Genomic DNA, 13,882 nt, shown 5'->3' with positions numbered 1-13,882 from the left:
ATTGGAAAAGAAATATTGATAAACAAATAGATAGAACAGCAGTGGGAAATATTTAAAAAGAGTGATCAAGAGAGTTCAGGAAAAGTACATTCCATTAAAAAAAAACAATGCAATAATGAGACACCATGGATGAATAAAGGGATAAGGGTCAAATTGAAATTAAAGAAAAACACATACAGTAAGTTCATAGATAATAAAGGAGAAGATGACAAAAGAGAATACAAAGAGGATAGGAAAGAAATCAAAAAAATAATTAGGAAGGCAAAGAGGAATTACAAAATAAAATTATGAATAGAAAAGAAATCGTAATATATTCTACAAACAAATAAATAACAAAGGAAAAATAAGATTGGGACACTAATGGATGCACAAGATAATCTCACAGATAATGACAGTGAAATGGTAGAAACACTGAATTACTTTGCCTCAGTTTTTGCCAGGGAGACTAACAAGGTTGACTTGACATTAGAAGAAGAGATCAAAAAGGATATCAAGACATTTAAGATAGAAAGCAGGGAGATAACAGATAAAGTAGTCACACTTAGAGACGATAAAACACTAGGTCTGGATGGATTGCATCCGCGCATACTCAAAGAAGCTAAGGAAGAGATAGCAGAGGCACTGGTATAAATATATATAAAAATTCAATAGAAAAGGGAATAGTGCCAGAGGACTGGCGTACAACTAATGTTATTCCTATATTCAAAAAAGGAGATTGAACAAATCCAGGGAACTATAGACCAGTCAGCTTAACATTGGTGGTATGAAAATATTGCAATCTTTACTCGAATATGTAATAGAAAAAAAGCTAGAAACCGAAAATATATTAAAGAATAGTCAACACGGATTTCAAAAGGGAAGATCAAGCTTGACCAGCCTTATTGAATTCTAGTAATAGAAAGAGTAGAGAAGGGTAATGGAGTGAATATACGTGGACTTTCAAAAGGCCTTTGATAAGATATCACATGTTAGACTCATCACTAAGGTCCTGAGGAGTCGGGGACAAGTAACAAACTGGCTACAAAACATAAAACAGAGAATGGGGTGTTAAAGGTAGTTACTCAGACTGGCAGAAGGTGGGTTCCACAGGGATCGGTGCTGGGACCACTGTTGTTCACCATTTACATAAATGATTTGGACTTGGGAATTGGAAGTACAATATCTAAATTTGCAGATGACACCAAATTGTGGGGTATAGTTAATATCGTGGAAGAACGCGACAGGCAGAATACAAGACGACGTTAACAAACTTGTAGAATGGGCGTGTAAATGGCAAATGAATTTTAATATAGATAAGTGTGAATAATAGATAAACTAGTCCAACTTAGCGTTGATAAAATGGCGGATCCGGATGGACTGCATTCGTGCATACTCAAAGAAGCAAAGGAAGAACTAGCAGAGGCACTAGTATAAATATATATAAAAATTCAATAGAAAAGGGAAAAGTGCCAGAGGACTTCATCCCCTTACGTCCCCACCTCAATGAATTTCGAGCTCGACACGATGCTGAGCACTTCTTCTGTTGCCTTCGCCTCTGCACCCACTTCTTTGGCCAGGAGTCTTTCCCCTGCACAGCAGACCCATTTTTCCATCTTCTGAATTCTCGTTCCACCTGGACCCCTCCATCTGGCCTCTTACCCTCTCTTGATCTTTTTATTGTGAACTACCAGGGTGACATCGGCCGCCTCAATTTCTTTGCTCCCTTCATTCACTCTAACTTACCTCCCTCTGAAATGCAGCACTCCGTTCTCTCAGGTCCAAGCCTGACATTGTCATTAGAACCATAGAAAAGATACAGCACAGAAGGGGGCCATTCGGCCAATCGTGCCCATTCTAATCCCACCTTCCAGCATCTGGTCCGTAACCCTGCAGCTTACAGCACTTCAGGTGCAGGTGCAGGAACTTTTTAAAAGAGTTGCGGGTGCCTGCCTCTACCACCAATTCGGGCAGCGAATGCCATACACCCCACCTTCTGGGTAAGAAGTTTATCCTCATGTCCCCTCTCATCCTTCTGCCAATCAGCTTAAATCTATGTCCTCTAGTTCTTGAACTCTCCGCCAGGGGAAACAGGTACTTCCTGTCTGCTCTATTTGGGCCCCTCATAATTTTGTACACCTCAATTAAGTCACCCCTCAGCCTCCTCTGCTCCAAGGAAAACAATCCCAGCCTATCCAATCTCTCCTCGTAGCTGCAATTTTCAAACCCTGGCAACATTCTTGTAAATCTTCTCTGCACTCTCTCCAGAGCAATTACGTCCTTCCTGTAATGTGACCAGAACTGCGCACAATACTCCAGCTGGGACCTTACCAGCATTTACCAGGAAAAACATACTTGACCTCGTCCTCACCAATCTACCTGTCGCAAATGCATCTGTGCATGACAGTATTGGTAGGAGTGACCACCGCACAGTCCTCGTGGAGATGAAGTCCCGTCTTCGCACTGAGTGTTGTGTGGCACTACCACCGTGCTAAATGGGATAGATTCAGAACAGATCTAGCAGCTCAAAACTGGGCATCCATGAGGCACTGTGGGCCATCAGCAGCAGCAGAATTGTATTCCAGCACAATCTGTAACCTCATGGCCCGGCATATTCCTCACTCTACCATTACCAACAAACCAGGGGATCAACCCTGGTTCAATGAAGAATGTAGAAGAGCATGCCAGGAGTAGCACCAGGCATACCTAAAAATGAGGTGCCAACCTGGTGAAGCTACAACACAGGACTACATGCATGCTAAACAGCGGAAGCAACATGCTATAGACAGAGCTAAGCCATTCCACAACCAACGGATCAGATCAAAGCTCTGCAGTCCTGCCACATCCAGTCGTGAATGGTGGTGGACAATTAAACAGCTAATGGGAGGAGGAGGCTCTGCAAACATCCCCATCCTCAATAATGGCGGAGTCCAGCACGTGAGTGCAAAAGACAAGGCTGAAGCGTTTGCAACCATCTTCAGCCAGAAGTGCCGAGTGGATGATCCATCTCAGCCTCCTCCCGATATCCCCACCATCACAGAAGCCCGTCTTCAGCCAATTCGATTCACTCCATGTGATATCAAGAACCGGCTGAGTGCACTGGATACAGCAAAGGCAATGGGCCCCGACAACGTCCCGGCTGTAGTGCTGAAGACTTGTGCTCCAGAACTAGCTGCGCCTCTAACCAAGCTGTTCCAGTACAGCTGCAACACTGACATCTACCCGACAATGTGAAAAATTGCCCAGGTATGTCCAGTCCACAAAAAGCAGGATAAATCCAATCCGGCCAATTACCACCCCATCAGTCTACTCTCAATCATCAGCAAAGTGATGGACGGTGTCGTCGACAGTGCTATCCAGCGGCACTTACTCACCAATAACCTGCTCACTGATGCTCAGTTTGGGTTCCGCCAAGACCACTCGGCTCCAGACCTCATTACAGCCTTGGTCCAAACATGGAAAAAAGAGCTGAATTCCAGAGGTGAGGTGAGAGTGACTGCCCTTGACATTAAGGCAGCATTTGACCGAGTGTGGCACCAAGGAGCCCTAGTAAAATTGAAGTCAATGGGAAGCAGGGGGAAAGCTCTCCAGTGGCTGGAGTCATACCTAGCACAAAGAAAGATGGTAGTGGTTGTTGGAGGCCAATCATCTCAGCCCCAGGGCATTGCTGCAGAAGTTCCTCAGGGCAGTGTCCTCGGCCCAACCATCTTCAGCTGCTTCATCAATGACCTTCCCTCCATCATAAGGTCAGAAATGGGGATGTTCGCTGATGATTGCACAGTGTTCAGTTCCATTCGCAACCCCTCAAATAATGAAGCAGTCCGAGCCCGCATGCAGCAAGACCTGGACAACATCCAGGCTTGGGCTCATAAGTGGCAAGTAACTTTCGCGCCAGACAAGTGCCAGGCAATGACCATCTCCAACAAGAGAGAGTCTAACTACCTCCCCATGACATTCAACGGCATTACCATCGCCAAATTCCCCACCATCAACATCCTTGGGGTCACCATTGACCAGAAACTTAACTGGACCAGCCATATAAATACTGTGGCTACGAGAGCAGGTCAGAGGCTGGGTATTCTGTGGCGAGTGACTCACCTCCTGCCTCCCCAAAGCCTTTCCACCATCTACAAGGCACAAGTCAGGAGTGTGATGGAATACTCTCCACTTGCTTGGATGAGTGCAGCTCCAACAACACTCAAGAAGCTCAACACCATCCAGGACAAAGCAGCCCGCTTGATTGGCACCCCATCCACCACCCTAAACATTCACTCCCTTCACCACCGGCGCACAGTGGCTGCAGTGTGTACCATCCACAGGATGCATTGCAGCAACTCGCCAAGGCTTCTTCGACAGCACCTCCCGAACCCGCGACCTCTACCACCTAGAAGGACAAGAGCAGCAAGCACATGGGAACACCACCACCTGCACGTTCCCCTCCAAGTCACTCATCATCCCGACTTGGAAATATATCGCCGTTCCTTCATTGTCGCTGGGTCGTAATCCTGGAACTCCCTCCCTAACATCACTGTGGGGGAACTGTCACCACACGGACTGCAGCAGTTCAAGAAGGCAGCTCACCACCACCTTCTCAAGGGCAGTTAGGGATAGGCAATAAATGCCGGCCTCGCCAGCGACGCCCACATCCCATGAACGAATAAAAAAAAATACAGTTCCATCATTACATCCCTGCTTTTGTCTTCTATACCTCAGCTACTAACGGAGAGCATTCTGTATGCCTTCTTCACAACCTTATCTACCTGTACTGCCACCTTCAGGGACCTGTGCACATGCACTCCAAGGTCTCTCACTTCCTCTACCCTTCTCAATATATTCCCGTTTACTGCATATTCCCTTTTACTGTTTGCCCTCCCTAAGTGCTTTACCTCACACTTCTCTGGGTTGAACTCCATTTGCCACTTTTCCGTCCACTCCACCAACCCATTGATATCTTCTTGGAGTCCACAGCTATCTTCTTCACTATCAACTAGACGGCCAATTTTTGTGTCGTCTGCAAATTTGCCAATCATTCCCCCTACATTCAAGTCCAAATCATTAATATATACCACAAACAGCAAGGGACCCAACACCGAGCCTGTGGCACACCACTGGAAACGGATTTCCATTCGCAAAGACATCCATCGACTTTTACCCTTTGTTTCCTGATACTGAGCCAATTTTGGATCCAATTCGCCACATTTCCCTGTATCCCATGGGCTTTTACCTTTCTGACAAGTCTGCCATGTGGGACCTTGTCAAATGCCTTACTAAAATCCATGTAGACAACATCCACTGCACTACCCTCATCAATCCTCCTTGTCACTTCCTCAAAGAATTCAATCAGATTTGTAAGGCATGACCTTCCCTGAACAAATCCATGCCTTTCCAAGTAACAGTTTATCCTATCTCTCAGTATTGATTCTGATAGTTTGCCCACCACCGAGGTAAGACTGACCGGCCTATAATTGTTTGGCCTTTCCCTCATACCCTTTTTAAACAACGGTACTACGTTTGCAGTCTTCCAGTACCTCCCCTGTATCTAGTGAGGATTGGAAAATGATCCTCAGAGCATCCTCTATTTCCTCCCTGGCTTCCTTCAATAGCCTAGGAAACAATCCATCCAGCCCATGTGACTTATCAACATTAAACCTGCTGACAAGGGCGGTGCTGTTGTTGTGTGGTGAACAGATCTCTACCTTGCGGAGGCTGACTGCCAACTATCCAAAAACCTCCTCCTACCTCCCCCTGGATCATGACCCCACTGCCGAACATCATACCACCGTTTCCCAGGCAGTCATTGACCTCATCTCCTCTGGAGATCTTCCCCCCCATGGCCTCCAACCCCATAGTCCCCCAACACCGCCCAGTCTGGTTCTACCCCCTTTCCAAACAGGACTGCCCTGGGAGGCCCATCGTTTCAGCCTGTTCTTGCCCCACGGAACTTACTTTCTCCTATCTCGACTCTACTTTTTCTCCCCTTGTCCAGTCTCTTCCGACCTACATCCGCGATCCTTCTGACGCCCTCCGCTACTTTAACAGTTTCCAGTTCTCCGGCCCTAACCGTCTCCTTTTCACCATGGACATCCAGTCCCTCTACACCTCCATCCCCCACCAGGGTAGCCTTCACTTCTTCCTTGAACAGAGGCCCAATTAGTCCCCATCCACCACCACCCTCCTCCGCCTGGCTGAACTTGTTTTAACGTTGAACACCTTCTCCTTTGACTCCACTCACTTCCTCCAAATAAAAGGTGTCGCTATGGAAACCCGTACGTGTGCCAGCTGTGCCTGCCTTTTTGTGGGATACGTGGAACGTTCCTTGTTCCAGTCCTACTCAGGTCCCCTCCCTCACCTCTTTCAGTGCTGCTTCCTGCTCTCGCCCCGAACTGGAAAATTTCATCAACTTTGCTTCCAATTTCCAACCTTCCCTCGCCTTCACATGGACCATTTCCGACTCTTCCCGTCTCTTCCTTGACTTCTCGATCCCCATTTCTGGGGATAGGCTGTCAACCAATATCTATTATAAGCCCACCGAATCACACAGCTACCTTGATTACACTTCCTTCCACCCTGCTTCCTGTAAGGACTCTATTCCATTCTCCCAGTTTCTCAGTGTCATCTGTTCTGATGATGTCACCTTCTCCACCAGTGTTTCCAATATGTCTTCCTTTTTCCTCAACCGAGGATTCCCCTCCACTGTAGTTTACAGGGCCCTTGACCATGTCCGTCCTATTTCACCTACTTCTACCCTCACCCCTTCCCTCCCAGAACCATGATAGGGTCCCCCTTGTCCTCACCTTTCACCCCACCAGCCTCCACATTCAACGTATCATCCTCCACCATTTCGGTCACCTCCAGCGTGATCCCACCACCAAACACATCTTCCCCTCCCCTCCCCGTTCAGTATTCCAAAGGGACCGCTCCCTCCACGACACCCTGGTCCACTCTTCCATCACCCCCAACACCCGCTCTCCTCCCCACGCACCTTTCCGTCCAAGCACAGGAGATGCAACACCTGCCCCTTCACCTCCTCCCTTCCCACAGTCCAGGGCCCCAAACACTCCTTCCGGGTGAAACAGCAGTTTACTTGTACTTCTTTCAATTTAGTATACTGTATTTGCTGCTCACAATGCGGTCTCCTCTACATTGGGGAGACCAAATGCAGATTGGGTAATCGCTTTGCTGAACACCTCTGCTCTGTCCGCAAGCATGACCCTGACCAGCTGTTTGCTTGCTGTTTTAATTTTCCGTCCCACTCCCACTGTGTCCTCGGTCTCTTACACTGTTCCGATGAAGTTCAACGTTAGATCGAGGAACAGCACCTCATCTCTCGTTTAGACACTTTACAACCTTCTGGACTCAACATGATTTCAATAACTTCAGATCATAATCACTGCGCCTATTTTTTCGGACAGCAAGTGCTGGTAATGGTTCTGCTGTTGCCATTTACAGCTAATATAGACCAATCTTTTATCTCTTAACTTGTCTCATTACCACCCTCTTTACCTTGCACCATCATCCCTTTTATCATTTAATCACACTTGCCCTCTACCCTATCACAGACCTTCCCTTTTGTTCGTTCCTCCCCTCCCCTCCATCCCCCTCCCCCTTTCCCTGGCTCTGTACTTGCTTAAAAACTTTAACTCTTTTAACATCTTCCAGTTCTGACGAAAGGTCTTTGACCTGAAACATTAACTCTGTTTCTTTCTCCACAGATGCTGCATCACTTGCTGAGCTTTTCCAGCATTTTCTGTTTTTAGTTCAGATTTCCAGCATCCGCAGTATTTTGCTTTTGATTAAGTGTGAAGTGTTGTATTTTAGTAGGAGGAATAAGGAGGTCACCTACTCCTTGGATAATAAGAGTCTAAATGGGGTAGAGGCGCAAAGGGATCTGAGGGTACAGATTCACAAATCATTAAAAGTAGCAATGCAGGTTAACAAAGCGATAAAAAGTGCAAACAAAGCATTGGGGTTCATTTCTAGAGGAATAGAATTCAAAAGCAGACAAGTTGTGTTAAGCTTAAATAGAACCTTTGTAAGACCACACTTAAAGTACCATGCACAGTTCTAATCTCCAATTTACAAAAAGGATATAGACGCACTGAGGAAAGTACAAAAAAGATTTACAAGGATGATACCAGACTAAGAAGGTTCAACTATCAGGAAATACTGAACAGGCTGGCGCTCTTTTCTCTAGAAAAAGAGAACACCGAGAGGTGATCTGATAGGAGGTCTTTAAAATTAGGATGGGGTTTGACCTAGAGAAGATGTTTCCACTTGTGGGTGAGTCCAAAACTAGGGGCCATGAATACAAGATAGTCACTAATGAATCCAATAAGAGATTCAGCAGAACTTCTTTACTCAGAGAGTGGTGAGAATGTGGAACCCACTATCACATGGAGTGGTTGAGGCGAATAGCATAGATGCATTTAGGGAAAGCTAGATAAGTACAAGGGAAAAAGGAACAGAAGGATATGCTGATAGGGTGAGATGAAGTAAGGTGGGAGCAAGCTTATGTGGAGCATAAACACCGGCATAGACCTGTTGGACTGAAAGGCCTGTTTCTGTGCTGTAAAACTCTATGTAATAACAGCAATATTCATCGCACAGCCCAACTGAGAAACACACTTTAGTGATTGGTTTACTAAGTACCTTATATCTATATCATATCTCTAGATTATATATACATATTCTTAATCAGTATGTTTCTAGCCTAACCAGGAAGGAAGCAGTGCTGGATCTAGTCCTGGGGAATGAAGTAGGGCAAGTGGAGTGTCTTTCAGTGGGAGAACATCTGGATAATAGTGATCATAATAGTTACGGAAAGGGACAAAGAAAAATCAACTGTGAAAATACCCAACTGGAAGAAAGCCAATTTCAGTGATTTGAGAAGGGATCTAGCATAAGTGGATTGGAAACAAAGATTGGCCAAGGAAACAGTAAATGTTAGGCCTTCAAGGCAGAGATAGTTTGGGTACAAGCCAAGCATATTCCCAAAAGGAGGAAAGATAGGGCATCCAAGGGAAATAGAGGTTAAAATAAAACAGAGAAAGGAGGTTTATGACAAATGTCATGTACAGAATACAGTAGAAAATAAGGCAGGATACAGAGAATGCAGGGGAAAATTGAAAAAGAATATAAGGGCAAAGAGAGAATATGAGAAAAGGTTAACGGGTAACATAAAAGGGAACCCAAAAATCTTTTATAAACATATAAAAAGTAAAAGGATAGTTAAAGGAATGGTGCGGCTGATTAGGGACAAAAAAGGAAATCTTCTTATGGAGGCAGAGGTCATGACTGAGGTACTGAATGAGTACTTTGCATCTATCTTCACAAAAGAAGAGGATGAAGTTATTGTCGCAGTAGAGGAGGAGGGGGTAGAGATATTGGATAGGATAAAAATAGATAGAAAGGAGGTGCTAAATAGATTGGCATCACTCAAAGTTAACAAGTTTAACAAGTTAACAATCCAGATGGGATGCATCCTAGGTTGCTGAGGGAAGCAAGGGTGGAGATAGCAGAAGCTCTGACCACAATCTTTCAATCCTCCTTAGATATAGGAGTGGTGTTAGAGGACTGGAGGACTGCAAATGTTACACCCCTATTCAAAAAAGGGGAGAGGGATGAACCTGGTAACTACAGGTCAGTTTAATATCAGTGATGGGAAAACTTCGAGAGACCACTGTCAAGGACAAAATTAATTCTCACTTGGAGAAGCATGGGTTAATAAGGGACAACCAGCATGGATTTGTTAAAGGCAAATCGTGTCTGACTAACTTGATGAAGTATCAGGGAGGGTTGATGAAGGTAGTGCAATAGATGTTGTACATATGGACTTTCAAAAGCCATTTGATAAAGTACCACATAGCAGGCTTATTTGGAAAATAGAAGCCCGTGGGATTAAAGGGACAGTGGTATCTTGGGCACGTAATTGGCTAAGGGATAGGAGGCAGAGAGAAGTGGTGAACGGATGATTTTCTTACTGGAGAGAAGTACGCAGTGGGATCCCCCACAGATCAGTATTAGGACCATTGCTTTTCTTGTTATATATAAATGATCAGGACTTCGTCATAGGGAGTACAATTTCGATTGATATTCGAAATGATGATACAAAACTTGGCAACGTAGTAAATAGTGAGGAACGTAGCAGACTTCAGGAGGATATAGACAGACTGGTGAAATGGGCAGACACATGGCAGATGCAATTTAATGTGGATAAGTGTGAAGTGATGCATTTTGGGAAGAACATAGAGAGCCAGTATAATCTAAATGGTAAATGCTGGAAATACTCAGCAAGTCAGGCAGTCTATAGAGAAAGAAACAGAGTTAGCGTTTCAGGTTGATGACCTTTCGCCAGTTCCGATGGAAGGTCATCGACCTGAAACGCTAACTCTGTTTCTTTCTCCACAGATGCTGCCTGACTTGCTGAATATTTCCAGCATTTTCTGTTTTTATTTCAGATTTCCAGCATCCGCAGTATTTTGCTTTTGATAACCTAAATGGTACTATTTTGAGGGGGTGCAAGAGCAACTTGCCCTGCCACCTTCAAGGTGGCAGGGCAAGTTGATAAGGTGGCTAAGAAAGCGTATGGGATACTTAGCTTTGTAAATAGGGGTACTGAATACAAAAACAAGGAAGTCATGCTAAACCGTTAGAGATCACTGGTTAGGCCTCAGCTGGAGTATTGTGTACAATTCTGGGCACCACACTTCAGAAAAGATGTCAAGGCCTTGGACAGGGTACAGAGGAGGTTTACCAGGATGATACCAGGGATGAGGGACTTCAGTTATGTGGAGAGACTGGAGAAGCTGGGATTGTTCTCCTTAAAGCAGAAAAGGTTAAGGGGAGACCTAATAGAGGTATTCAAAATAATTAAGGGTTTTGATAGAGCAAATAGGGAGAAATTGTTTCCACTGGCAAGTGGGTTATGGGGAAAAAGCTGGGGAGTGGGGCCTTATTGGACAGCTCTTTCAAAGAGCCGGCACAGGCATGTCAGGCCGAATGGCCTCCTTCTGTGCTATAAGATTCTACATATTTAAAAAAATACTATGCATGTTTGCACTACCTGCCATAACCTTTTTTTCCTGTCGTCACTATTTTTGTCATATTTCCATGTCAACATTTATCAGTACTCCCTCAGTACTGCACTGGAGTGTCAGCCTAGATTTTATGCTCAAGTCTATGGAGTGGGACTGGGAGTCGTGAAAGGTGCTATATAAATACAAGTCTTTATTTTCTTTCAGTCTTATGTCGATTCCATCTGTGAGGCAGCAGCCTGGCTCTGTTTTCACAACTACAATCATTATACTGTATCTATCAGGAACTAAAAAATCAAGCATTCGATATTTCTAACACAATAAAAGTTTGCAGCCTTATACGTCTAATACTGACATTCTCAATTTAGAATACCATATACTTTACCGCAACAGTGAGCGTCTTGCAGTGACCACAGCATGGGAATCATGCACGATTCGGCCTTCAGAATATAAAGGATCATTACAGTTCATTTCCCCTGTTCCAACGGCAACAACTTCATAAGGTTGTCCATCTAAAATTTAAAAAACGTTAATATAATGCTCAGTAGAAAATTAGTTCCATAACTTAGAACTTGATTGCATTTAATACTGTACAAGACTACACACAACCGCTTACTAGATTGAGAAATTTTTAAAAAGGTTTGGTTTTCTGACTGAAAATGAAGATTTCTGATTGTGCATCAAAACAATAAATTGGGGCCTAAATCAAGACAGCACGCCTGTCACTCTTCCTTTTCACGTAGCATTCGATATACATTCCTTGGGCTGTCACGTCAGTTCTTTTTCCAGAAGAGGCAAAATGCAAAAAAAAGTTAGTATGGCCTTCTACATTCTTTGAATGAAGGTAACCAGATGACTGAGGTAATGATGTTACATAGAATTTCATAGAACGTACAGGACAGAAACAGGCCATTCGACCCAACAGGTCCATGGCAGTGTTTATGCACATGAGCCTCCTCCCTCCCGACTTCATCTAATCCTATCCCTTCTCCCTTACATTTATCTAGCTTCCCCTTAGATGCATCTATGCTAGTCGCCTCAACTGCTCCTTGCAGTAGTAAGTTCCATGTTCTAACCACTCTCTGGATAAAGAAGTTTCTCCTGAATTCCCTATTGGATTTATTAATGACTATCTTATATTTGTGTGCCCTAGTTCTGGTTTCCCCCACAAGTGGAAACATCATCTTTACGTTCACGTTAACATGAACAATCACATCTTTCCTAAATGTAATCCACAATTACAATAGGTATAGCTTGCAGTTGACTTAACAGCATCAAAGCAATACATATGATAATCCTGAAAGCAAGCTGCAATTGCAGGCTTAAGGTTTGTCATTTTTAAGCACTGGGGATGGCACAATAGGAGTGTTATCTGCTCAGGGTTAATACAGTCAGAAAATAATTTTCAAATCATATTTTGGCCTAGAAATTCGACCGCGCAGCGCCTGTTTATTGGGCTCTAAATGGCCTCCTAAACCTTCAATATGGCGGGCAAGAAGGGCACGCTCATTATGAGGCGGAGGTGAGCCACCTGCCATATTGGTACAAGTAACTCCGTAGGCATCAGCAGTGCTCGTCAGAATTATGCTAAAAGCTGAATAGGTTGTTTAAATTAGGGTCCTGTGCTTCTTGCAGAACCGATTTGTGATCTTGATATACTCCAGTGTATGACTCACCACGTGCTGATCTCGCCTAGCAACAGGTGGCGTAAACCGGCAGGAAGGATCCTTCACCAGCACTATTTAAAGGCATCATGCAGAATGTACAGTTTAGTTGCTAGTTTGTTCACTTTGTCTAAAGAGAGTAAGTTTTTCCTGGTGTTGCATTATGGTTGGCTGCCTCATAGTTTGATTGCAGTTATGGTTGTTCATATAAGGCTGTCTTCGGGGCTGGATAATGAAGGGGAGCAGCAAGGGGGACAGCAGAAAGCAAAAACAGCTGCCAGAAGAGGCACAGCGCAGGAGGCCATATCCACAGTGGGTATTCAGGGAGCACTTATCCTAAAGAAAGTTTACTGAGGAGCAATGCTTGAGGAACCGTCACTTCGCAAAGTAGGCTGTCACCCAGCTATGCCTCGGACTAGGGCATGGACAGCACCGCTTGTGGCTGTCACGGTCACCGTGGCCCGTAACTTTAATTCCACAGGCTCTTTCCAGGCTGCAGCAGGTGGTATCACCTACATATCCCATCTACATATTGTAGTCCAACGCTGTACCAAGGAGGTCAATGAGGCTCTCTACACCAGCAGAAGCATCTACATCTTGCTTCCCATGGATAGAGCAAAGCAGGATGCGAGAGCACTAGGTTTCACCCGCATAGTATGCTTACCCAGAGTGCATGGTGCCATAGACTGAACCCACATTGATACCAGCCATCAGCCTGGTATCTTTATCAAATGATCACAAGGGATTCCTTTCCCTCAATGTCTGCGGCCACAGGAAGTGCTTCATGCAGGTCTGTCACCGGTATCCTGGCAGCAGTCATGACTCTTTCACCCTGTGCCAGTCCTCTGAGACGCTTTTATTCCAACCAGGCCGTCATGTTACAGGCTGGCTACTGGGTGACAAGGGTTATCCCTTCCGGACATGGCTCATGGTTAGGAACCCAGGCACAGCTGCAGAGCTGGCCTGCAATGAGAGCCATGATCAAGCAAACAATCGTTGTGCTCAAGCAATGCTTCCGCTGCCTGGACCATTCTGGAGGACCTTTGCAGTACACCCCTGAGCAGGAATCCAGATTTGTGGTAGTCTGCTGCATGCTTCACAACTTTGCCATCACGAGGGACCAGGCTTATCACTATCTGGTCGGCAAGAAGTGCAGCAAGAGGAGCTGCAGGAGAGGCACCACCAGTGAGCCTAGCTGCCAGAGCTTTG

General features: G+C 45.0%; 1 protein-coding gene across 1 annotated transcript in view; it reads right to left on the bottom strand.

Annotated features, from left to right (window-relative positions):
• The window catches only part of adad1 (adenosine deaminase domain containing 1 (testis-specific)), a 110,123-nt gene that overhangs the window by 44,664 nt on the left and 51,577 nt on the right, over positions 1-13,882 (bottom strand). The window contains exon 7 of the mRNA XM_067970967.1: positions 11,395-11,521. Coding sequence (XP_067827068.1) covers positions 11,395-11,521 — 127 coding nt within the window. The remainder of the gene's footprint in view (positions 1-11,394; positions 11,522-13,882) is intronic.

This window comes from Heptranchias perlo, chromosome 1 (genome assembly GCF_035084215.1).
Source record: "Heptranchias perlo isolate sHepPer1 chromosome 1, sHepPer1.hap1, whole genome shotgun sequence".
NCBI classification, from domain to species: domain Eukaryota; kingdom Metazoa; phylum Chordata; class Chondrichthyes; order Hexanchiformes; family Hexanchidae; genus Heptranchias; species Heptranchias perlo.
The sequence above is the reverse complement of the archived record's forward strand: the minus strand, read 5'-3'. Positions and strand labels throughout refer to the sequence as shown.